Source organism: Anomaloglossus baeobatrachus, chromosome 2, assembly GCF_048569485.1.
Source record: "Anomaloglossus baeobatrachus isolate aAnoBae1 chromosome 2, aAnoBae1.hap1, whole genome shotgun sequence".
NCBI lineage: Eukaryota > Metazoa > Chordata > Amphibia > Anura > Aromobatidae > Anomaloglossus > Anomaloglossus baeobatrachus.
Genome location: NC_134354.1, coordinates 607,592,000 through 607,617,189, shown reverse-complemented (window position 1 = coordinate 607,617,189; position 25,190 = coordinate 607,592,000). Strand labels below are relative to the sequence as shown.

Sequence of the window (25,190 nt, the reverse complement as noted above, 5' to 3'; positions counted from 1 at the left end):
GTTTGCAATCTGATGTCTTATTCTAGAGAAATCCCCATTTTTATACATTCATGTTCCAGGTTATGGGCCGGACACTGATCTGTATGCGAACCAGCGTCCAGAGCTTATATAATTAAAAGGATTACCAGTGTGACACAAGTAACTGACACAGAACAGCAGAACTTTGTCATCTTACAAACACATTTGTTGCAGCTCCCACAGCTTTGCTGTATTGCAGCAATTTTGTACTGTGTCTGCCTGTGAGATGGAAGCTGAGAGGCACCTGCAGATGTCTGTTATAATCACACACAGCTCTGCAGTGAGATCAGAGAGCGGCCGTCACACATCACACTGGTAACCAACTCTTCTATATAAAATAAGCTCTGGAGGCCGATTCTCATGCAGATCAGTGTCAGCCCACCCACTGGTACAGCTCATTTACATGTAAGAAAAACGTGAATTTCTCTGCAGCAAGACATCGAATTGATATCAAGGTATCTCTTTATGCAGCTTCCTATGACCTGCATACCCATATAAACAGATTAGGAGGGTTGATCTTATTGACAGATTCCATTAAAAAGATGATGTAGAGGCATGGACCCTGATTCCTGTGATGTACTGCTGCTGTCATTTTGTCTATTCAGGTTTATGGCAGCATGATGGCTAGATGCCTTCCAGGATAGTGTGATGATAGGGGATTGCATCCCAAGATGGCCACACTTAAATACAGCTCCAGTGCCCACCATATCATCATTAATTGTTACTTTTGGATTACCGATAAAATAAAGTCCTTACTAAACCAATAATAATGCCTTAATGTAACACCAGCAGATAGCTTCATATTCAAATTTATTTACATCTCCCCAAGATGCAATATATTGCACCCAACATCACGAAAGAATTATTATTTGGAAGCACTTCCTGCGGTTGTGCTGCAGACCGCTTGTGCATGCTCAGAAATATGCGCCTCACCCCAGAATGTATCAGTAATATATTCACTGACCGTGCGTTGAGCGCGTCCAACAGCATGTGTCCGAAAGTGTGTGTTCCATTTTGGAACACATCCCAGTTTATAGATCATCCTGGCTATCACAAAAGAATTTTCTCCATTTCAGTTTTCTACCGAGGAGGTTACCATCCTTAACCTTTTTTGAAACAGTTGAAATCATTTGTAGAGACAAAGTATAAGCCCTTTCTAAGGACCCTAAATTTAATTTCATGTAGTTGATAAGTTAATAATTTGACTGAAAATTGAAGGACAAATTAGTATTATCCTGTCCCCTCTTGAGTCAATTCAACCGAAATTATGCACTGGATTAGCTGACCATCGCCTTTACTAATATCTGTATTCAGCGTATCCGATTCCTTAATGGATATTGCCGACAGACCTCCTGTTATGAAAAAGATAGTGTACCCTGTGAGGTTGAGGTTCAGGATTATGGGGGTGATGAACAACCAAACTCCAACCTATGGTCCCGTTTCTTGAGGATCCCCTCCCGTATTGATTCCTTGCCATCTCCTATTGGTCCTCCCTCTTCTTTTAAGCCTACCTTTACTACTATTGTCTCATCTTTTGGTATGAAATTATCAAAGACTGAAGATTAAACATTCGAACACCTTACTGCAGTAAATTAGTAAGCCTGGTTATTACTGAGTTCTTTTAGGTCCCCTTAAAATTATAAATGCCGCCTTTGGTTCCAAAAGCCCTGGCACCTTTCTACATATGTTTTCATGTCCGTTAAAATCAGGATCAGCTTTAAATTTTAAGATGCTTTTAATACTCTAGTTTAATTTTAAGTTGGCTTGTTCAAATACATTTTTCTTCTCCATCAATAGAATGGTCATAAACCTCATGGAGGAGTCCCCAGACTCCTTTAACCAGGCCTCAAGCAGTTGCAGGTTGGTAATACGGGGTGAGGGGCAAAGATTTATCCTCAGACCCTTGAGAACTATTCTATTATTCCAATAATTCTCTAAGGTCTTAATCTCCCACCATGATTTAGTGTATTCTTTGTATAATTCACTAAAGTGTATTTTCAGAGATAATGTGTTGGTGTTACCACCAGATGTCTCTTTCGCACAGAATACCTGATTTGCGTCCTCTGAACATGAATCTGTATTATTTGGTCCTGAGAAAAAGCTGGCCATAATAAATAAATTCACTACAAGAAGTCTCAGTGGCTATAGGGTCAGTGGAACCGTTTTTCCACAGATTGGTTTGATATTGCACGTTATCACTTTCATTGTTTAGGCACTTGCACTTTTCTGTCTTTAGGTGAAAGGATCTTGCAGAGCAGAATAGGGAGAGCCAACAGTGAGTGGGGGCGCCATATCGCTCTTTAGGGTGCCGACGTGTGCTGTCAGGTAGTGCACCGGAGTAAGACCAACCTGTAGGGAATGAGCCTCTCCTCCTCTGTCTGTGCACTTATAGTAGTTTACATGGATTGTTTATTTGTGGTATGGTATCGTATTAGTTTTAAAGGGATTTTTAGGCCTACTGGGTCCCAGTTGAGTCGGACCTTTGTGCTAATGTCCCTGTGTCAAGACTTCTAGTACCTTTTGTAATTCAATGTTATTATTGTAGCATGGTTTCACAATCCACATTATTGTCCACATCGAAAATACAGTTGTCTTCTACATTGAGAATTCTGAATTTCACAGGCACTTGGTTAGAGTGAAAGTGTAGTTTACATCAAGGAGAACCATAGTAGGTAATTCGCATGCCACGTCACTATCTTCTTCCACCTATTTTCCCCCCCCCACCTATTTTTCCCCCCATGTTGAACAAGTAATGTATATTTTGTAGAAGATTTTTGATGGAACAATTTAGGTAATGATCTGAAATGAAAAGCAAAATGCAACTAAACACTGTGAGAAGTTTAATATATCCTATGTGTTATGGACAGGTAAAGGAAAAGGTCGCGGAAGAACACGTGCAGAAGCGGACGACGAGGTATCAAATGCTAGACCTTCTGCACCTAGCACGCTGTTTGACTTTCTTGAGTCCAAAATGGGAACTTTCTCACTAGAAGGTAGGATACGCATGGTCTATTTTTGGTTTGGCTTGTTAGACTTTTGATCTTATATTTGTAAGGCTAAATATGTAAAGATGTTAATGTATTTTTAAGACTATAATAAAACTGCTCACATCTAATTTGAAACCACTGCTCGGACAAACCTGGTACTTTGAAACCTTGTAGTTATCCTATTGTTTGCATGAAAAAATTCTGTTTGCAGTCGGAAGATTCAATGCAGGAGAGATTTTAAATATTTGACCATTTATTAAAAATATATATTTCATGAATCTCATATGGATGATTTTGAGTCTGGAAAATCTCAGTGAAATAGATTTTTTTTTATCTAAAGATTCACCCTTCCATCATAAGGTCTAAAGAGGTTTTACAAGAAATACATGTGGCAGAGTACAATGACTTCTACTGGTTTACGCTAAATAGTGAAATCTAATTTGTTAATGTCGTTTTGGGACATATTAAATTGCCCCACCTGTCATTTCAGTGGACAGAATCTACACTTTTTCTATATAAAGGAGAAAAAAACTGTAGATTTACAAAAGGAGGTGCTAACTAAAACATACTGTTATTGGATACAGTTGAAAAATGGTTGGACATACAAAAAACATACATGGTTAGACAAACAGTAATGTGACATAAATAACACACGTAATGTTACAAATAGTCATGTTAAATACATTTTTGTAGATACCACAAAAAGAGCCTATTGTAAACAAGGCTTACATGTCTGTAAAAGGTTAAGGCTCCTTTACACACTGAGACTTTCTAGCGATCCCACCAGCGATCTTGGCCTGGCCGGGATCGCTGGAAAGTCTCTAACAGTTGCTGGTGAGATGTCAAACAGGTAGATCTAGATCTGGCCAACGACGCAGCAGCGATATGGACCTGCAGAACGACCTAGCTGGAAAGGGAATGCTAGCACGCCTATGGGCTGGGTCGCTAACGATGTCGTAACGGTGTCAAACACACCGATGCATGCGCAGCGGGAAACAAAGGACCAAAGAATGGTCCTGAACGACTTGCAGCGACCTCACAGCGGGGGCCAGGTCGCTGATGCATGTCACACACTGCAATGTCGCTGGGGAGGTCGCTATTATGTCACAAAACCAGTGACGTTACAGCGATATCGCTAGCGATGTTGCAGTGTGTAAAGGGATCTTAAATCACCCATTGGCCCAAGTGAAGATAACGAAATAGAAGATCCCTGCAGGACCTAACAATGTGTCAAAGACTGGGTCTGCCTAACAGCAGAAAATACAAATAATACAATCTTGAATGTTAATAACCCAGTAGTCCTTAAATGGTTAAACTTGCAGGGGGGGGCACTAAAATTTGCCTCAACATGCGTTTCGCATGTGTCAGTGCTCTTCGTCTAGGGGGATGAATATATAACCTGTACCCTGTGTTTCTCACCAGTTTTTCCCTTTGCATGTGCCTTTTCTACTTTTCAGTTCTCCCTGAGCTAGTGAGATGAGACTATCTATGATGTTTCCGTTACAAAATACAGAGTCATGAGGTATTGCGGCACTTCTGTCTATTTGTAGCACATGGTCAGAAGCAGCATGCAGGACATTATACAGTAATAGGGAATAGTGTGATGAGATGAACACTTGCTAGAAAGCAGCAGAACAGTCTGTGTTTCTTTCTCTCTCTTTCCTCCCTCTTTTTTCATTTCTTTTTCTAGATATGCTTCAATAGGCAGCAGTACTCGGTGAGCTGGCAGCCTGTATTAACTAGTCCTAATTAGAAAAAACAATTCAATTCTTAGAAAAGACTTATAAAATTTATTTATTTGCTTGTACCTTGTTAAAAAGACAGTGATCATTGAAAAAAAATATAAAAAATACTGGAATAACTTGCATCAGTCATCTTGTTTTTTTGTGTGTGCTAATTTAAGATTTTCTAGTCATATATTTCTTTGACATACAAGCATGTGGGCTCACTATACAATTGGTTTCTGTACACCATGTTATCTGTACTCTCAGACCATATATTGCAGTTCATTTAACTTAAGCATTCATAAGAAGCAAAGTGTACCATCATGAAGATTGGTACATTTTGTTCTGTAGGTAACATTGATTGCTCCCACTAAGAAACGTTGCCAAGAAAGTATTGTGATATAACCTATAGAAGTAATGAATTAGTTGTATGCATTCCCAGCTGGTAGGGCCCTTGTTTCTATTCTTTTTTTTGTAACAGCCAGGTTGCATTCTAATTAGCCAAATTACTATTTGATTTGTACTTGATACATGTCTCTGTAGAAGACCATTATATTTATAAGGCTATAATTTGGATTATTTAGACCTTTGGTGAACTATGTAAAGAAATAAAATAAAAGAGCTCAGTGAGTGATCACTTTCATCTCTCACCCCTAAGGTTAGCTTGTAAGGTTGCCTATTATACGAATTGACAAAACACAAATCGGGCAAATCTTTTATTTACTTTCAGCCAGGAACTTTACTAATAGTGCATCTCAATAAATTAGAATACCATCAAAAAGTTAATTTATTTTAGTAATTCAATTCAAAAATGAAAACACATGTATTATATAGAGTCATTACAAACAGAGTGATCTATTTCAAGTGTTTATTCCTGTTAATGTTGATGATTATGGCTTACAGCCAATGAAAACCCAAAACTCATTATCTCAGAAATTAGAATATTATATAAAACCAAGTGAAAAAAAGGATTTTAAACTCGTAAATGTTGGCGCCTACTGAAAAGTGTGCACAGTAAATGCACTCAATATTTGTTCGAGGCTCCTTTTGCATGAATTACTGCATCAATGCGGCGTGGCATGGAGGCAATCAATCTGTGGCACTACTGAGGTGTTATGGAAGCCCAGTTTGCTTTGATAAAAGCCTCCAGCTCTTGCATTTTTTTGGTCTGGTGTCTCATCTTCCTCTTGATAATACCGCATAAATTCTCTGAGGTTTGAGTCTGGCAAGTTTTCTGGCCAATAAAACGCAGTGATACTGTGGTTCTTAAACCAGGTACTGGTACTTTTGGCAGTGTAGACAGGTGCCAAATCCTGCTGGAAAATGAAATTTCCATCTCCAAAAAGCTTGTCAGCAGAGGGAAGCATGAAGTGTTCTAAAATTTCCTGGTAGATGACTACACCGACTTTGGTCTTGATAAAACACAGTGGACCTACACCAGCAGATGGCATGGCTCCCCAAACCATCACTGATTATGGAAACGTCACACTAGACCAAAAGCAGCTTGGATTGTGGCCTCTTCACTCTTCCTCCAGACTCTGGGCTCTTGATTTGCAAATGAAATGCAAAATTTACTTTCATCTGAAAACAACACCTTGGACCACTGAGCAAACAGTCCAGTTCTTTTTCTCCTTGCCCAGGTAAGACGCATCTGGTTTTGTCTATTGGTCATGAGTGGCTTGACACAAGGAATGCGATGGTTTTAGTCCATGTCTTGGATATGTCTGTGTTTAGTAGCTCTTGAAACACTGACTCCAGCTGCAGTCCACGTCTTGCGAATCTCCCCCAAATTTTTGAATGGCCTTTTTTTAACAATCCTATCAAGTCTGTGGTTATCCCTGTTGCTTGTGCACTTTTTTCTACTACACTTTATGCTTCCACTCAACTTTCCATTAATATATTGAATACAGCACTCTGTGAACTGCCAGCTTCTTTAGCAATGACCTTTTGTGGCTTACCCTCCTTGTGGAGTGTGTTAATGACTGCCTTCTGGACATCTGTTAAGTCAGCAGTATTCCCCATGGTTGTGTAGCCTACTGAACCAGACTAAGGGACCATTTTTAGTGCTTAGGAAGCATTTGCAGGTGTTTTGAGGTAATTATACTAATTTTCTGAGATGAGGACTTTTGGGTTCTCATTGTCTGTAAGCCGTAATCATCAACATTAGTAGAAATAAACACTTGAAATAGATAACTCTATTTGTAATGACTCTATATAATGTGTTTCCCTTTTTGTATTGAATTACTGAAATAAATTAACTTTTTGATGATATTCTAATTCATTGCGATTCACTTATAGGAGACAAAATATTGATATTTATCAGATGTAAGGAGATGAATGGTAAAGGATACAACTGCTTCTAAAGTGTTAGTCTGCATGAAAAGCTGCTTGTAAAAGATTACCGTATTTTTCGCTTTATAAGACGCACCTGATTATAAGACGCACCCGCAAATTTGGTGAAGGAAAAGAGAATTTTTTTTTTTTAATGTTAAATGGGGTCCATCTTATAATGCCAGTGTCCGTCTAACAAATCATATAGGGTATATGTCCCTCATAGCCCCCATCTTAAATTAGCCCCCCTTAATCTGGATATGGCCCCTTATATTGAATATAGCACCCTTGTGCTGGGACACGTCCCGCTGTGCTGCCCATGGCCCCTATAGATGGCACACCTCCCCTGTGTTTGATATGGCCCCCATATTGCTGCCCATGGCCACTATAGATGGCACATCTCCCCTGTGTTAGATATGGCCCCCATACTGCTGCCCATGGCCACTATAGATGGCACACCTCCCCTGTGTTAGATATGCCCCCCATACTGCTGCCCATAATAAAATAAAAAACTCTTTCCTTACCTTCTCAGCGCTGTAATCCCTGTATCTCCCTCCGTTGGGTTGAGCTCCGGCCTCCTCCACTTCCTGGTTCTTACTGCCGGTCATGTGATCGGCACGGCAGAGTGATATCATCTCTGCGTGCCTTATCACAGACAGCAGCAGCAGGAGACCGGGAGATCAGGCTGGAGGAAAGTAAAGCTTTTTTTATTTTACTATGGGCAGCAGTATGGGGGCCATATCTAACACAGGGGGGATCATGTGCGATCAAAGGGAGCACAGGCACATATAATATGCCCCGCTGCCCCAGGCCATCAGCGTGATGCGGTTTCAGCACCAAGCTGATGGACAGCGGCTGTGCATATTATATGAGCGGGAGCAGGAGATCTAACGCTGCCGCCCGCAGCTTTGACCTGCCCCCAGCACCGCTTCAGAGCGAACCTTGCAGTATATATACATATATATATATATATATATATATTACAATATATTATATATATATTACAATATATTATATATATATATATATATATATATATATTATAATATATTATATAATATCTATATATATATATATATATATATATATATATATAGATATATACCGTGTTTTTCCAAAAATAAGACACTGTCTTATATTTTTTTTTGCCCCCCAAAAAAGCACTAGGGCTTATTTTTGGAGGAGGTCTTATTCTTGGAGAAACACGGTTGGGGGTAAGTTTACCCCCCAAAAAAGCAGATCCCCCCCCCCCATTTCCCAGGAGGCTCATACTCACCAGTCCAGGACGTCTGCGTGGTTCCCAGGTCCTCCTGTGATCTCCGGTCGGTGCTGCACGCCGTCCTACTTTGCTACCGGCTGACACACTGACACACACAGAAGATCCCAGAACACACAGCAGATGACACACACACAGACACAGCCGATCACAGATACACACAGCCGATCACAGATACACACAGCCGATCACAGATACACACATCCGATCGCAGGCACACACATCCGATCGCAGGCACACACATCCGATCGCAGGCACACACATCCGATCGCAGGCACACATAGCCGATCACAGATACACACATACTATCACAGGCACACACAGCCGATCACAGATACACACACATCTCATCACAGGCACACACAGCCGATCACAGATACACACATCCGAACACAGACACACACAGCTGATCGCAGAAAAACACAGCCGATTGCAGACACACACACAGCCGATTGCAGACACACACAGCAGATCACACACACACACACACACACACACATCACATCACATCCAGCACTTACGGCAGCAGGGAATGAGAGCAAGTCACGTGTGCGGCCGCAGGTCCTGTTAGTCGTGCTGCACCGCACTGCCTCTCAGGATTCTCCCGGCGAGAAGAGATCGGTGTCGTTGGATGAGGTGAGTGTGTATGCGATTCGATGTGTGTGCGATCCGATGTTTGTGTTTGTGTGTGTGTGTGTGTGTGATTTGATGTTTGCGTGTGATCCAATGTTTGTGTGTGCGATCTGATTATGTGTGCGATCTGACTGTGTGTGTGTGTGTGTGTGTGTGTGTGTGTGTGTTTGTTTGTGTTTGTGGGAGCTGATGACTGCAGGTGTGTGATCACTGCAGGTCCTGCTGCTCGGCGTCTGGTGAGTGTGATTGCCGGGTGCCGCTGTGTATAATGAAATATCCTGCAGTAGCTGTAACTTTTTTAGCTGGACGGACACTTCATTATTGATCCGTGACTAGGGCTTATTTTTGGGGGGAGGTCTTATTTTTGGAAAAACACGGTATATATATATATATATATATATATATAATTATTTATTGTTATTATTTATTACTGTAGCGCCATCAATTCCATGGCGCTTTACATGTGTATATATGTACACCCCCCCGTATATTCGGTTTATAAGACGCACACCCTACTTTCCCCCAAAATTTGGGGGAACAAAGGTGCGTCTTATAAAGCAAAAAATACGGTAATTTAAGTCTCTTATTATATTTCATACATGCAGAGAGCCACACCACATTAAAAAGTTAACTGTGACAGTATTTGCTTTTGTTTTTGCAGGAAATTACCATACAATAATTCTTACATAAAGTGCACCAAGCATGAAATAAAATAACATCACAGATGCTGCGTGCATAGTCTTCCCCTATACAGTGGTACTTCACAGCACAGAAGCAGGAAGTCTCACAGCTGTTGAAATATTGAGACTGAGGAGAGCCCGAGTTCAGTCATTTCCAATCTTCCTTTCTCAAAAGTTCAAAGCTGTTATCATTTACATTTGAATTTTATTTTTTTGTTTCTTGTTCTATATATTTGAGACACATTTTAGTTTGGTCTTCATTTATTTCTAGGCATTAATAGATCTTCATTCGGCATTTGTTTATAACACGGTACTATTGGCACTACTTTTAACTGTTTTCCACTCAGGAAAGATGTAATAAGAAGGAAATAGTTTAACATTTCACAGTGTGCTTCCATGTACAAATAATACTAAATGCCTTTATCTCCTAGTTCGCATATAGTATACAGTACATACAATTGGAGGGTCCAGACAGTTATAAGCTTGAGTCCTAGAGAATTAGTCTGTGATGGTGATGAACAGAGGTGATTCTATCCCTAAACCTGTGCGTGATCATGGTGCTGATACAGGCTTGTGGGGAGATAGCATGAGGAATCAAAGCTTTAAAGATTAAGCAGTTTTACAGTAATCTGTGTGTTTTGGATTTATGGTTTATATGTGATGAGTTGAGAATTTGGAGACTCTTTAGGATGTTGTTAATCTCACTTTAGTAAATCTAAATGGAAATGCAGCCATATTTTCATTTAATTTTTAAGAAAGATGTAATAGTTGTAGGTGGAAAGTAAAGTCATACTGGGTACGGCGGCGAGAGAAATGAGTTAGCAAATAGTTTTTCTTCAAATACATTATTAGTGCCTGAATTTACACAATATCCAGGGAATATAATCGCCGCTGCTAATGGTCCGATTCTAGCATCTAGTTTAGCTAATGTTGAACACTGGCTGTGTTCCCTTTGAGATTAGCTTTGCCAGTCAATTTGTAGGAGTTTTTTCCCTAAACTATTATTGACACGTATGCCTGTGTGGGAAATATTCAGGCTGATAGATTTTTATGCCTTCCTAATGAAATGCAAACCTCTTCTACACCTTTACAAGCACATAACTGAGAGCTGTGAGGCAAGGAAAATGTCAGAGCTGATGAATTTATGACTTTGCACTTGCCCAGTAATATATGTACTGTAGCTTGAATATATGTCTATGTATACTTCCTGGAAGCTTTCATGTGTCACGTAATCTAGACAAATGCAAAAGATATACATCTATATACTTCAGGGAAATGTTTTCTTTAAGCACCGTTGCGCACAACATTAACCCCCCGTACCCTAAAACTAACAGCTTTTGTAAGTATTTGTCGTGCACTAAGTGTTGCTGAGCTGATTGTTACTGGTTTTAATTAAGAAATGGATAATAAAGGCTGCACATGCCTATCTGGAGAAAGCAGCTGAAGAATACAGATACTAGGACAAAACCGTGTTAAAATTCTGAAGCTAATATAATAATGCTACATGGGCACAGTGCCAAACCAATATTCTGCCATATATCTCAAAAAATGATATATACAACAACTACAGTGATACCACGGTTTTCGTTGATAATCCGTCTAAATACAATCAATGAAAACCAAACAAATTATTTCCATAGGAATCAATGTAAATCCAATTAATTCGTTTTAGACACCCTAAATACATACGAAAAACACTTTATAGAGAATAAAGATAGTGTTTAATACTAAAAACAATAAGAAATGAACATAAAATACTAATTTAAAGAATAAATACATTTTATCTTACATTTGTTACATGAATTTTGAAACTGACGAGCGAGGTGATACTCACACAATGTCACACAGCCGGAGACTGCATGGAACACCCTTTGTTGTCGCAAAATTAGCAGCGTAGTGATATGGGCATACAGACAAAAACAAACAAAAACCGAGGCAAATTTTTAGTGAGAAAAAAAAATCAACGAAAACCGAAACCAACGATAACCGATGTCAACGAAAACTGAGGTACCACTGTGTATATATATTGTTGGGAATTAGCTCTGGTAGATGATGTCAGAGACGCAGTAAAGAGATATACACAGGTTTTCAGTCCAAAAAGTCAGTGTTTTATTAACACTAGCTACAAATATAAATGTACATTCTTACTTCAGACAGGAATGCAAAGCAAAAGTGGAGCTTATCAATCAGCATAGCAAAGGTTCTGGTGGTGCCAGTCCATTCAGTTATATCATTCGCACAGAACCGGCTTCAGATTTCCAGCCCAAACCCCCGCCACATTGAGAAGTTCTGGCTGCCTATTTATGCTGTGCTAATCCTGCAGCTGTGCACCGTGGGTGTTGTCCCAGAAGCCTATGGAAAGATTTAGACCATGGGAGATCACACCTGTGAACTTTTCTGAAGGTATTTCCGCAGGTTCACGCAGCAACTCCCCGTAATCCGCAGCTATCCATTGATGCGGTATTTCTGCGGAATTGTTGCGGTAAACCTGTGGAAACAGTGCGGATTTCGTGCAGAATTTCTGCGGCTTTCCCGCCCTGTATCTCCATAGTGGAAAGGCAGAAATTCCGCAGATATTTCCACATGAATAATTGACAAGGAGTTACGTGCGGCTGCGGGAAATCCGCAGCATTTTCCGAAGCCGCAAAGACCGCAGCATTGATACAGCAGTCCCCAAATCCCATAGGATAACATGGGGAGTGTCTGTACTTGCGTAAACCCGCGGATTTATCTGGAAAATCTAGAAAATCTGCTGGTTTCTCTGACGCCTCATTGGGGGACACAGGACCATAGGTGTTATGCTGCTTATCCATAGGAGGACACTAAGTAGATGCAAAGATGTTAGCTCCTCCCCTGCAGTATACACCCCCTGGCCCAGCCAGGCTACTTCAGTTTTAGCTTAGTGTCTATAGGAGGCACATCTCTGAAGACAACTGCAGCAAGAATTTTTTGTTTTTAGAGGGCAACGGTTTCCTTCGGGGACCGATTTCCCAAAACCATCAACAGGCGGGAAAGCGGAGTGTCGCCTCCCCGTACCTCCTTCTGCGACACTGGATCCTGGGCTGTTACTCACTGGACGACGGTTCTCACAGACACCGATTTTCCAGAGCCCAGAACAGATGAAAACTTCCTCAGTCCCTCTTGCAGGCTCTGAGTTGATATACGCTCCGCACCAGCGTCACCAGGCAGAGACTGCCATCTCCACACGAGCTGAGGTGAGATCCTTCCGATTTTCCAGAGCCCAGAGCAGATGAAAAACTTTCTCAGTTCCTCTGGCAGGCTCTCAGTTGATACACGCTCTGTGACCGGGCACAGCAGGCGTCAGAATACCCACACTGGCTCCCTGCAAGGAATTGGAGCAAAGGTCACACTGACTGGATTGGGCTGATTGCAGACTCCTGCATAGCATTCCACCTGTGGCGGGGGGAGGGGGAGAGCTCCCAGGACTCAGTGCACCCGCAGCTGCGGTACACTTATAGAGTTTTTTCTGTCCACCATTGTTGTGCAGGGCTGGAGGGTGGAAGGGGAGTCCCTTCCCACCATTTTTTTTTTTTTTTATTATATTTTCTCAAGCCTTCTTGTCAGAGCTAAGCCCCGCCCCTCCGACACTCGATAAGCCTCGCCCCTTCACGGAAGCGCGCGTAACTCTCCTCACATAGGAGCTCTGCAGAGTATTGCTCCCTCTTGTTGTGATCAGAGCCTGTGCTTGTCTCTCAGAGCTGGCTTTCTCCTTCCCACAGGAACTGGGACACAGGAGGAGGGGGGGAAGGGCCAACAGAGTTCTGGGTGAGTTATAGCCTCACTTATTTTCTCACATTAGCTCTGCAGAGCATTGCTCCCTCAATACAATCAGAGTTTGTGGCTCATCAGCCAGAGGCTGCAGTCACATGTTTTATGCCCTGCACAACTACAGCAACAACTATAAGACTTTTAATGTATCCTGCCACGCTGAGCTACTACGGGATGATAGCACCTCTTCCTTCTGTGAGTCCGGTGCCCCTGTAGCCCCCCCCCCCGCCACCACCGCAGCAACCGCTGCCAGCCCAGAGCCTATGGCTCCCAGTCCCCGGGAATGGGCACAGTTCTCAGAACCTGGTGCTGGGTATGCAACATCGTCCTCACACCCCTCAGGGCCCCTGGACAGAACGCAGCCTGATGACACCTCTATCGAGGGTCCTTCTGATAAGAATCAGCCCTCTGCTTCACCGGTTGCAGATCAGAAAAAGGACATGACCCCCATGGTTCTACCTCTGGGGTACACAGATGGGGTTCTCCCACATGTTCCACGGTCTCTGAGGAGCCGGAGGAAGGGGAATGATATTTGAACCAGGATGATTCCTTGGTTTCAACCTCCCCGTGCGATCAAGCTGCGATGGACTCCCTTATTGCAACAATCAACCAAAACTCTGCATATGGAAGATCTCCCATCCACTATTACTGACCTTGCGGTCTCCTTTAAAAGGGTGAAAAACCTCAAAAAAAAGTTTTTTGACGCTGCTTTGGTATCCGTAAACTCATGGATTCCCGGTACCCCTTTGGCTTAGCTGTCTCTAAGGGCTGGGCCGATCCGGCCTCGGTCGACCCTCACCCGGCTTCCGCCTGCCTGAAGGACCCTCCTGTCTTTTACTTGATGGGTCCTCCTTCAAGGACCCGACAGACAAGTGGAGCAGCTCGATCGCTCTGCCTTGAGGCTGCGGGTCCCTCTCCCCTTCCGTGTGGGTTGCACAGGCACCAGGACTACCAGTTTCCCTCAGACCCTCACAGATGTAACAGTTCACATTGCTGCGGCGGCAGAGTACCTCATGCAGGCCTCCCTCGACTCTGCTACCTGCGCAGTTATTGCCACCTCAAATACCATAGCCATCTGTAAGGCCCTCTGGTTCCGATAATGGAGAGCGGACTCTGTCTCTAAGAAGCCTCTCACAGTACTCCTTTCCAGACCGATGGTTTGCCGATCGTCTGGACAGGCTCTTTTTTGTCTGACGCCACGGGAGGAAAAGAGTACCTCCATCCCCCAACTCTAGCCCAGGATGTTTTTTACTAGACACGCAGGGCCAGACCTTCTCAGCCCTCCCCGAGTCCACCTCGTCCTGGCAGTCTAGACAAAGACCGAGGAGTCTCATCCTCCTCCATCTGGTCTGCCGCCTCAGACCACAAATGGATGCGATACCTTGTGTCTTCTGGTTACCACATTGAATTCCAGACCCAATCCCCTGGTCAGTCTTTTCTCTCAACCCCCCCCAAAGGCTCCAAAACACCGCGAGGCCTTCTCTTCGGTGATCCACTTCCTCCAAACGGCGGGGGTGATGGTACCTGTTCCGGATGGCGAGAGGTTCGAGGCCTTCTATTCCAACCTCTCGTGGGCCCCAAAAAAGAACGGGTCAATTCGATCCATCCTGGACCTCTATCACCTGAGCAAACATGTGCACGTAAGGAGATTCAGAATGGAATTCTTAGGGTCCATTTTTACCTTTATGGTCGAAAGAGAATTCCTTGCCTCCCTAGGTATCAGGGATTCGTACCTGCACATACCTATCGCTCCAGCTCACCAAAAGTTCCTCCGCTTCGCTGTTCAGGACTTCTTTTTTTTCATTTGTGGCCCTACCCTCGGCTCTGCCACAGCACCAAGAGTCTTAAAGGGAACCTGTCATCAGAAATTTCGCCCAAAAGCTAAAAGATTCCCCCTCTGCAGCTCCTGGGCTGCATTCTAGGAAGATCCCTGTTATTATTGTGCCCCATGTGAGACCAAAATAAAGCCTTTATAAAGTTCTACCTTTTTGTATGCAGCTTCTGTAAATTCGTCCCGGGGGCGGGCTCTCTGCCGTCCGTTATTCTGCCCCCTGGTGTTGTATGCCGCCCCCATCGCTCCTTTCCATATCTGATGCACCGCCCACTGCTCCAGCCATCCCCGCGCATGCCCAGTGCCAGTCTCACAGGACTGAGCAGTTTGACCGCTGGTGACGTGTGCGCAGGCAAGTGATTATGGGCGGGACTGTGACTGTTATCAGCAAGTACCCGGCCATAATCTCTTGAGCGCGCAAACCTCTCCAGCATTCACACTGTGCTCAGTGTAGATGCTAGACTGTATGGGCTGCTTCCAGGGATGACGTCCCTTTGTCATGTGATAGGGGCGTGTTCAAAATACTATCACATGACAAAGGGACGTCATCCCTGGAAGCAGCCCATACAGTCTAGCACTACCCTGAGCACAGTGTGTCTGACCGCTGGAGAGGTTTGCGCGCTCAAGAGATTATGGCCGGGTACTTGCTGATAACAGTCACAGTCCCGTCCATAATCACTTGCCTGCGCACACGTCACCAGCGGTCAAACTGCTCAGTCCTGTGAGACTGGCACTGGGCATGCGCGGGGATGGCTGGAGCAGTGGGCGGTGCATCAGATATGGAAAGGAGCGATGGGGGCGGCATACAACACCAGGGGGCAGAATAACGGACGGCAGAGAGCCCGCCCCCGGGACGAATTTACAGAAGCTGCATACAAAAAGGTAGAACTTTATAAAGGCTTTATTTTGGTCTCACAGGGGGCACAATAATAACAGGGATCTTCCTAGAATGCAGCCCAGGAGCTGCAGAGGGGGAATCTTTTAGCTTTTGGGCGAAATTTCTGATGACAGGTTCCCTTTAACAAAGGTCATGGCGGCCGCCATGAGTGCCCTTCACGCCAGGAGAGTGGCTGTTCTGCCTTGCTTGGATGACCACCTCATCAAGGGCTCAACCAGTGTGCAGATCTCTGTGGGCACTCTATCCCGCTTAGGGTGGCTTCTGACTCCAGTCAAATCATCCCCTGTCCCGTCAAATCCGTCACCTCCCTGGGCATGTCCCTGGACACCCTTCGGGGCTTGATATTTCTCCCTCAAGACAAGGCGACCGCTCTACAACAAGCGGTGCACTGCCTTCTACATACTCCTCTCACTCCATACGATTCAGTATGAGAGTGCTAGGTAGGATAGCGGCGGCTATAGAGGCAGTGCTGCTCGTTTATCCACACCACCGCCCACTGCAGCTTGCGCTTCTAGCTGCCTGGGACAAGAGCCCCTTTTTCCTTGGACGAACTTTTCACCTGACCCCTTCAGTCAGGTATTCGCTTTGCTGGTGGGTTCAGTACTTTTCCATATCGAGAGGGAGTTTTTCTCCCCCAAGTGGACTGGCTACTCCTGACCACGGACGCCAGCCTCTTAGTCTGGGGAGCAGCGCACAATCATCCTGATAATCAGCTCCATCTTTCTCGCGCTCAGGTCATTCCCCCCTTCTGCTAGCAGGTCGTTTGATTCAGGTCCAATTGGACAATGCAACAGCTGTGGCCTAGGTCAATGGGCAGGGCGGTACCAGCAGCAAGACAGCTTATCTCGAGGTCCTCAGGATCCTCACCTGGGCCGAATCGACGGGGGTCTGTGTTTTCAGCGTTACACATACCGGGAGTAGAGAAATGGGCGGCGGATCTTCTATGTCGCCAAGGCCTGGCCGCCGGAGAGTGGTTTCTCCACCCAGAAGTGTTCCCACACATCTGCACTCGCTGGGGTACACCAGATGTGGATCTAATGGCCTCAAGGTTGAACGCAAAGGTACCCGTGTTCTTAGTCAGGTCATGTGATCCACAGTCCATCGGCGCGGATGCTCTAGTCTCCTGAAGTCGCTTCCGTCTATCTTACACGTTTTTCGCCTCTGCCCCTGCTGCCACGAGTAATCAGGAATATCAAGGCAGAAGGAGTCCCGGTGATACTAATAGCACCGGACTAGCCCAGGTGCGCCTGGTTTGCCGAATTAGTACAATTGCTCATGGCGCCTCATAAGCATCCCAGACCTGCTGACCCAAGGGCCCATTTTCCATCTGAACTCCAGTGCCCTGAAGCTGACGGCTTGGCCATTGAGACCTGGACTTTAACAAGAGTGAGATTCTCTCCCGCGGTCATCTCCACCATGTACAGTGCCCGAAAGCCGGCCTTCATCCCGTATTTATCACCGTACGTGGAAAACTTTCCTTTCCCAGCACAGGGAATCTAATGTCCAACCTATGCCTCTGGCGATCCCCAGAACTCTTGATTTTTTTTTTGCAGCCAGGTTGCAAAAGGGGTTGGCCCTGAGCTCCCTTAAGGGCCAGGTTTCATCTCTCTCAATATTCTATCAATACCACCTAGCTTGCAATTCGCAAGTCAAGACTTTCCTCAAGGGCGTTTCCCATCTAGTTTCCCCGTACAAACGGTCGCTGGACCCATGGGACCTCAATCTCGTTTTGGACGGTATCCAGAGGTCCCCCTTTGAACCTCTTAATGAATCTTCTCTTGCTCTTCTCTCCTGGAAGGTAACATTCTTAGTGGCGATTACGTCCATCAGACAAGTTTCGAAACTGGCAGGACTCTCTTGCCGCGAACCCTTTCTGATCTTTCATCAGGACAAGGTGGTTCTCCGCCCCCTTCCGGATTTTCTTCCGAAGGTTACTTCCCCGTTTCATATGAACGAGGACATTGTTCTGCCTTCCTTTTGTCCACAGTCAGTCCATAGGGTGGAAAGGTTCCTATATTCGCTAGACCTTGTGAGGGCTCTCAGATATTACATACCCAGGACAGCCCCTTTAGGAACATGGACTCCTTGTTCGTCATTCCTGAAAGGCCTAAGAAAGGAGAGGCAGCTTCATAGGCAACGCTGGCCCGCTGGATTTGCTCCGCGATCCAGGAGGTCTACCACTTGAAACTCAAGCCCATTCCTAGTGGGCTGCGGACTCATTCCACGCGAGCAGTTGGCGCCTCTTGGGCATCAGGCTTCAGTGGAACAGGGGTGTAAGTCTGCGACCTGGTCTTGTCTACTACTTACTGTTTCAAAGCATTACACAGTCCATACCCAGGCTTTGGCTGAGGCGAACCTAGGTAGGAAAATTCTGCAAACGATAGTGGAGCACCTATCTCAGTACACGCTCCTGGCTATCTAGGACTGGTTCCTAGTCCTTGGGTTGCGTTGTTTGTTTACCCACCCAGGGACTGCTTTAGAACGTCCCATGGTCCTGTGTCCCCTCATGAGGTGTCAGAGAAAAACGGATTTTTGTGTACTCACCGTAAAATCGTTTTCTCTTAGCCATCATTGGGGGACACAGCACCCTCCCTGTTGCCCTATTGAGCCTTAGCTTTTTTTCTCTCTCAGTACTTTTTTGTTATGAGTATTCACTCACGTTTTTTCTTACTTGTTCTCCTACTGCTTGTGTACTAAAACTGAAGTAGCCTGGCTGGGCCAGGGGGTGTATACTGCAGGGGAGGAGCTAACCTCTTTGCATCTACTTAGTGTCCTCCTTTGGATAAGCAGCATAACACCCATGGTCCTCTGTCCCCCAGTGATGGCTAAGAGAAAACTATTTTACGGTGAGTGCACAAAAATCTGTTTTTTCGGCAGTGAAATCCAGTTACTTTCTCCCGGTTCCCTGAAAAATGCCCACAGGAAAATTGCCCACAGGAAAATTGCCCACAGGAAAATTGCCCACAGGAGAATTGCCCACAGGAAAAATGCCCACAGGAAAATTGCCCACATGGAAAATTGCCCACACGGAAAATTGCCCACACGGAAAATTGCCCACACGGAAAATTGCCCACACGGAAAATTGCCCACACGGAAAATTGCCCACACGGAAAATTGCCAACACGGAAAATTGCCCACATGGAAAATTGCCCACACAGAAAATCGCCAATTGCAGCATCACAAAGTTCCAGATCTATGATATTTGAGGTGCAAGGTGAGGATGTTCACATAATAGGTCATCAACTTGTGATTTACAGTTGACCTAGTGCAAAACTGCAAAAATGCTGAATATCTGTGGTTTGTAGCAGTCTGTCATTATCAGCAATAGATAGATACAGTCTGCTCTAATCTCACTGATTCTGCCTTACTCCTTCCACCAGCCCAAAACAGCAGCACATGCAGAGCCAGCAGCAGTGTGATCAAGAGGAGCAATCACTACTATCTGTACTCACAAAAGTATCACTGTATTATCTGTTGAGTTACATGTGACTGCAGGTCACATCTAATACATTATCATCTCAGGGGAGCCCACCAAAAGCAGGCTGCTGCTGGCAGAGATAGGGTACTTTCACACTTGCGTTCATCGCAATCCGCCACTATGGAAAATAGCGCAGTCCGTTAACGGACTGTTCTATTCTCCATAGACTTATATTGACAACGCACTGTGACACAGTGTCTGCGTTTCATCCGCTGGCCGACGCTGAGTCGTTATTTTGACTGAGCACCGGGAGGAGGGAACAGCATGTAGCGTTTTTGGTGTTGTTAAAACAACTCACCTTGGCGGATTCCGTTGGAATCCGCCAAAGTGTCTAATGATCGTCTATGGTGGCGGATTCCGCCGCTATGCGCTAAGCACATCACATTCTACTGAGCATATGTACCGCCCGGGGCTTGGCCGGCTGCCGAGACGCTCGGATCCGGGCTCATCGGTGGGTGGCTCGAGCTCCTCCTGGACCCGGGGGTCACGTCACTCTGAAGGGATGCTGACGCTACGTGAGGGGTGGTGTTCGGTGGGGAGGTCCACGGCCGAGGCCGCGGTTGTTTTTGGGGGTTAAGTTTGTGACGCCACCCACGGGTTGTTGTGAATGTATGGACACCACCGCTGGCGTTGACTAGGCTCCCGGGGATGGTGTTGCGCAGCTTGGTGTTGACCCCTCCGTGGGTAGGGGGTGATGGTCCCGGGGGCCCGAGGGTGCTAAGGAGGGGGGATGCGTGCTGGCTTGTTGGTGCGATGCGGTGCGCGGCCCGAGGGAACTGTTGTACTCACTATTACAGACACACTGGAGTCTCTGGTAAACCAAACAAGATGGTGGATGATGCCCGCAGGCGGCTGCGCTTCTCCCCTTTTTTCAGGTTGGTGGTTTCCGCCTTTCTCCTGCACCTCACTTTTAGTAGAATGGTGACTCCTATGCCTGAGCAACAGTAGTCCGCTCCCCAGCTTTGTGTGTGCCAGTAGAGCCTGTTTGCCCGCAGACGCTGGCCCGTGGGATCTCGATGCCTGGGCGGTGGCTTTCTATCCCTCTGGTTCGGTTGTTGTCTTCAGTCGGGTCTTGGATGGGAAAGCATCTAAAGTCCAGACCCCAATCAGTGAATTCAACTCGGTCCAGTGGATTCTGGGCCTCGTACTGGGTCTGAGTATCCCTCCTGGTGCTCTGGTTTCCAATTGGTTCCCCGGTTCGGTACCGGTGGGCCACTACCCGGTCCTGGTTCCTTACGGTTCCACCGGCTGTAATCCCTGCTCCTGTAGGCGGCCACCACCGTCTGCCCCCTGGCCACAGGGTATCCGGGCTCCAACCCAGATCCCTGACAGACGTGCACACTTTGCTACCACTCTCCTCCACTCCTGTCACTGAACTCTCTGTTTTTCCTGCCTCAAGCTCTCCGAACTCCTCGGTGAGCGTGGCCAACCGCCTGGCTCCACCCCCCGGGTGTGAACGTCAAGTCCTGAGAGGGGTGACTCAGGGTTTTAAGGTTAGCTGCTGGTACCTTTTTAGGGGAAGGTGTTTGTGCAAGGGCCTACCTGTGACTACCTGGCTAATCCAGGGCATCACACATGCTCAGCATGTCCACCTAAATTGTTTAAAATCACTCCTGGTCTCTCTATCGCTCTCTGTCGGTCGGTCTCTCCCTCTCACCCCCTCTCTCATACTCGCCAATCATGGGCGCGGCGCTGCACAGCTGTCACCATGCTCTGGTGGCTTCTCCTCTTTTGAAAATGTTGGCCGCTCATTATTCCATCTCGTATTCCCTGCTTCCCCTGCCCACCGGTGCCTATAATTGGTTGCAGTCAGATGCGCCCCCACACTGAGTGACAGCTGTCTCACTGCAACCAATCACAGCCGCCGGTGGGCGGGTCTATATCATGCAGTACAATAAATAAATGATTTTAAAAAAACGGCGTGCGGTCCCCCCCCCCCAATTTTGATACCAGCCAAGGTAAAGCCACACGGCTGAAGGCTGGTATTCTCAGGATGGGGGAGCCCCACGTTATGGGGAGCCCCCCAGCCTAAAAATATCAGCCAGCAGCCGCTCGAAATTGCCGCATCCATTAGATGTGACAGTCCCGGGACTCTACCCAGCTCATCCCAAATTGCCCTGGTGCGGTGGCAATCGGGGTAATTAGGAGTTAATTGCAGCCCATAGCTGCCACTAAGTCCTAGGTTAATCATGGCAGGCATCTATGAGAAACCCCCCATGATTAACCTGTAAGTGAAAGTAAATAAACACATACACCCAAAAAACTCCTTTATTTGAAATAAAAGACAAAAATACACCCTTTTTCACCACTTTATTAAAATCCCCAAATACCCCTCCAGATCCGACGTGATACACAGAGGTCCCATGACGCTTTCAGCTCTGCTACATGAAGCTGACAGGAGCGGCCACAGACCATTACCGCTCTCTGTCAGCTCCACACAGCAACTGAAGTGAATCGCGCTGTCAGCGGGGATGTCACTGAGGTAGTGCTGGTGTGTGCATTAATGATGGGGGCGGTAGTACCTGTGTGTGTGCGATGATGATGGGGGCGGTAGTGCCGGTGTGTGCGGTGATGATGGGTGCGGTAGTGCCGGGGTGTGCGGCGGTGATGATGGGGGTGGTAGTGCCGGGGTGTGTGCAGTGATGATGGGGGCAGTAGTGCAGGGGTGGGGGCGGTGATGATGGGTGCAGTAGTGCCGGGGTGTGTGCGGTGATGATGGGGGCGGTAGTGCCTGTGTGTGTGTGGTGATGATGGGTGCGGTAGTGCCGGGGTGTGCGGCGGTGATGATGGGGGTGGTAGTGCCGGGGTGTGTGCGGTGATGATGGGGGCAGTAGTGCAGGGGTGGGGGCGGTGATGATGGGTGCAGTAGTGCCGGGGTGTGTGCGGTGATGATGGGGGCGGTAGTGCCTGTGTGTGTGTGGTGATGATGGGGGCGGTAGTGCTGGGGTGTGTGCGGTGATGATGGGGCGGTAGTGACGGTGTGTGCTGTGATGATAGGGAACGGTAGTGCCTGTGTGTGGGCGGTAATGATGGGGGCGGTTGTGCCTGCGTGTGTGTGTGTGATGATGATGGGGGCGGTAGTGCCGGGGTGTGTGCGGTGATGATGGGGGCGGTAGTGCCTGTGTGTGTGCGGTGATGATGGGGGCGGTAGTGTCTGTGTGTGTGCGGTGATGATGGGGGCGGTAGTGCCTGTGTGTGTGCGGTGATGAGGGGGGCGGTAGTGCCTGTGTGTGCGGTAATGATGGGGGCGGTAGTGCCTGTGTGTGTGCGGTGATGATGGGGGCTCTCTCTCTCGGCTAAAGAAAACTAACGCAACGTGTTATTTCACAGGAATCTGTTGCCTTTATTATCACACTATTTACAACGCATCCGTCACATGCGTCACACAACGCATTGTGACGGATGCCAAACAACGCAATTGTGAAAGTAGCCATAGCTGGTCCTGAAAGCCCCAAAGGCACAGCAGAGAGGTGAGACTGTCGCTCGTACCACCTTGTGTTCGTGCTGGGAATGTATGATATGTTTTTACAGTGGTGTAACTAGAGTCTAATGGGCCCCAGTGTGAAATTTGGACCTGCCCCCCCCCCCCCCCCACTCACACATGTTCTCACATGTACGGGCCCTTGTAGTGTTCTAACTTCTATCAAGACTTATGAACTGCCTCCCCTCCCCCTTCATTATGTAGTAATGTCCTCCGTCCTGGTATATATGCCCATTATCCTGGTGAATATGTCCTCATCCTAGTGTATATGACCCAATGCTGGTATATAAGGACCTCATCCTGGTATGTATGGTCCACGTTGTCTCCATCCTGGTATAAATGCCCCCTTCATGGTATATATGTTCCCATCCTGAGTTACATGGTCCCCAATCCTAGTGGGCATTCATGTCTGTTGGCAATTTTCTGTGGACATTTTTCACATATCATGTGAACATCCTCACCTTGCACCTCAAATATCATAGATCTGAAACTTTCTGATGCTGCAATTGGCAATTTTTCATGTGGGCAATTTTCCGTGTGGACAATTTTCCGTGTGGGCAACTTTCTATGTGGGCAATTTTCCGTGTGGGCAATTTTCCATGTGGGCATTTTTCCTATGGGTAATATTCATGTGGGCATTTTTCCTGTGGGCAATATTCCTGTGGGCATTTTTCTGGTCACCCTTTCTCCCGTGGGCACATGGTTTTAGGGGTACTTCTCACATAGCGAGATCGCTAGCGAGATCGCTGCTGAGTCACTTTTTTTGTGACGCACCAGTGACCTCATTAGCGATCTCGCTGTGTGTGACACTGAGCAGCGATCTGGCCCCTGCTGTGAGATCGCTGCTCGTTACAAACAGTGCTGGTTCATTTTTTAGTTGTTGCTCTCCCGCTGTGAAGCACACATCGCTGTGTTTGACTGCGAGAGAGCAACGATCTGAATATGCAGGGAGCAGGGAGCCGGCGTCTGGCAGCCTGCGGTAAGCTGTAACAAAGGTAAATATCAGGTAACCAAGCGAAGCTCTTTGCTTGGTTACCCGATATTTACCTTGGTTACTAGCGTCCGCCGCTCTCACGCTGTCAGTGCCGGCTCCCTGTACAAGTAGCCGGAGTACACATCGGGTAAATGAGCAAAGCGGTTTGCTTATTAACCCGATGTGTACTCTGGCTAGGAGTGCAGGGAGCCAGCACTAAGCGGTGTGCGCTGGTAACCAAGGTAAATATCGGGTAACCAATCGCTTGGTTACCCGATATTTCCCTTAGTTACCAAGCGCAGCATCGCTTCACGCGTCGCTGCTGGCTGGGGGCTGGTCACTGGTCGCTCGTGAGATCTGCCTGATTGACCGCTCACCAGCAACCATGTTGCGACGCACCAGCGATCCTGACCAGGTCAGATCGCTGGTGGGATCGCTGGAGTGTCGCTAAAGTGTGACGGTACCCTTAGTCTTGCGATGATCTGTCCCCAAATTGTCTCAGTAATGCCCTCTTTCAGGTCCTTTGGAGGTATGGGTATTTCTTATATTCCTCACTTGTTACCAAACATGGTAGGTTCACTAGTTCCATAAATTAAAAGGTCGACCTGAAAAACATAAATCCTATCTATATTACATAAAGTCTGTGCTGATCTAGACATTGGGGGGAAAAAAATCAAAATTCATGGTAAGATGAAAATGCTATGCATTTCAAGCATATTTTTAGAAGTCTTTGAAAAAAAAGTTGACGTGATATAGACAATAAAAAAATTTGGGCAGTGGAGGTCTGAATCTGCAAACCACCACCAATGGCTAAAACAAGGGAATATAATCTATCAGCCAGACCCAGATTTCCTCTGATCCTATGTATGGATTCCCCTGGCTTTCTGAGGAGCCTATAATCATTGTCAGGGCTAATGCGCACGTTACCGAATTTCATGCATTTACGCTGCTTATTGCACCGCAGCGTAAATGCATGCGACCTGCGTCCCCTACACAATCTATGAAGATTATGCATGAGACATGCGCACATTGCGTTTGAGAGCGCAGCGATTTGGATGCCAAAATTTTGTTCCAAATCGCTGCGTTCTAAG

The 25,190-nt window shown here is 46.3% G+C and overlaps 1 protein-coding gene across 1 annotated transcript in view; it reads left to right on the top strand.

Annotated features, from left to right (window-relative positions):
• The window catches only part of TDRD3 (tudor domain containing 3), a 419,212-nt gene that overhangs the window by 305,746 nt on the left and 88,276 nt on the right, over positions 1-25,190 (top strand). Inside the window, exon 10 of the mRNA XM_075334376.1 lies at positions 2,886-3,011. Within this exon, the coding sequence (XP_075190491.1) occupies positions 2,886-3,011 (126 nt within the window). The remainder of the gene's footprint in view (positions 1-2,885; positions 3,012-25,190) is intronic.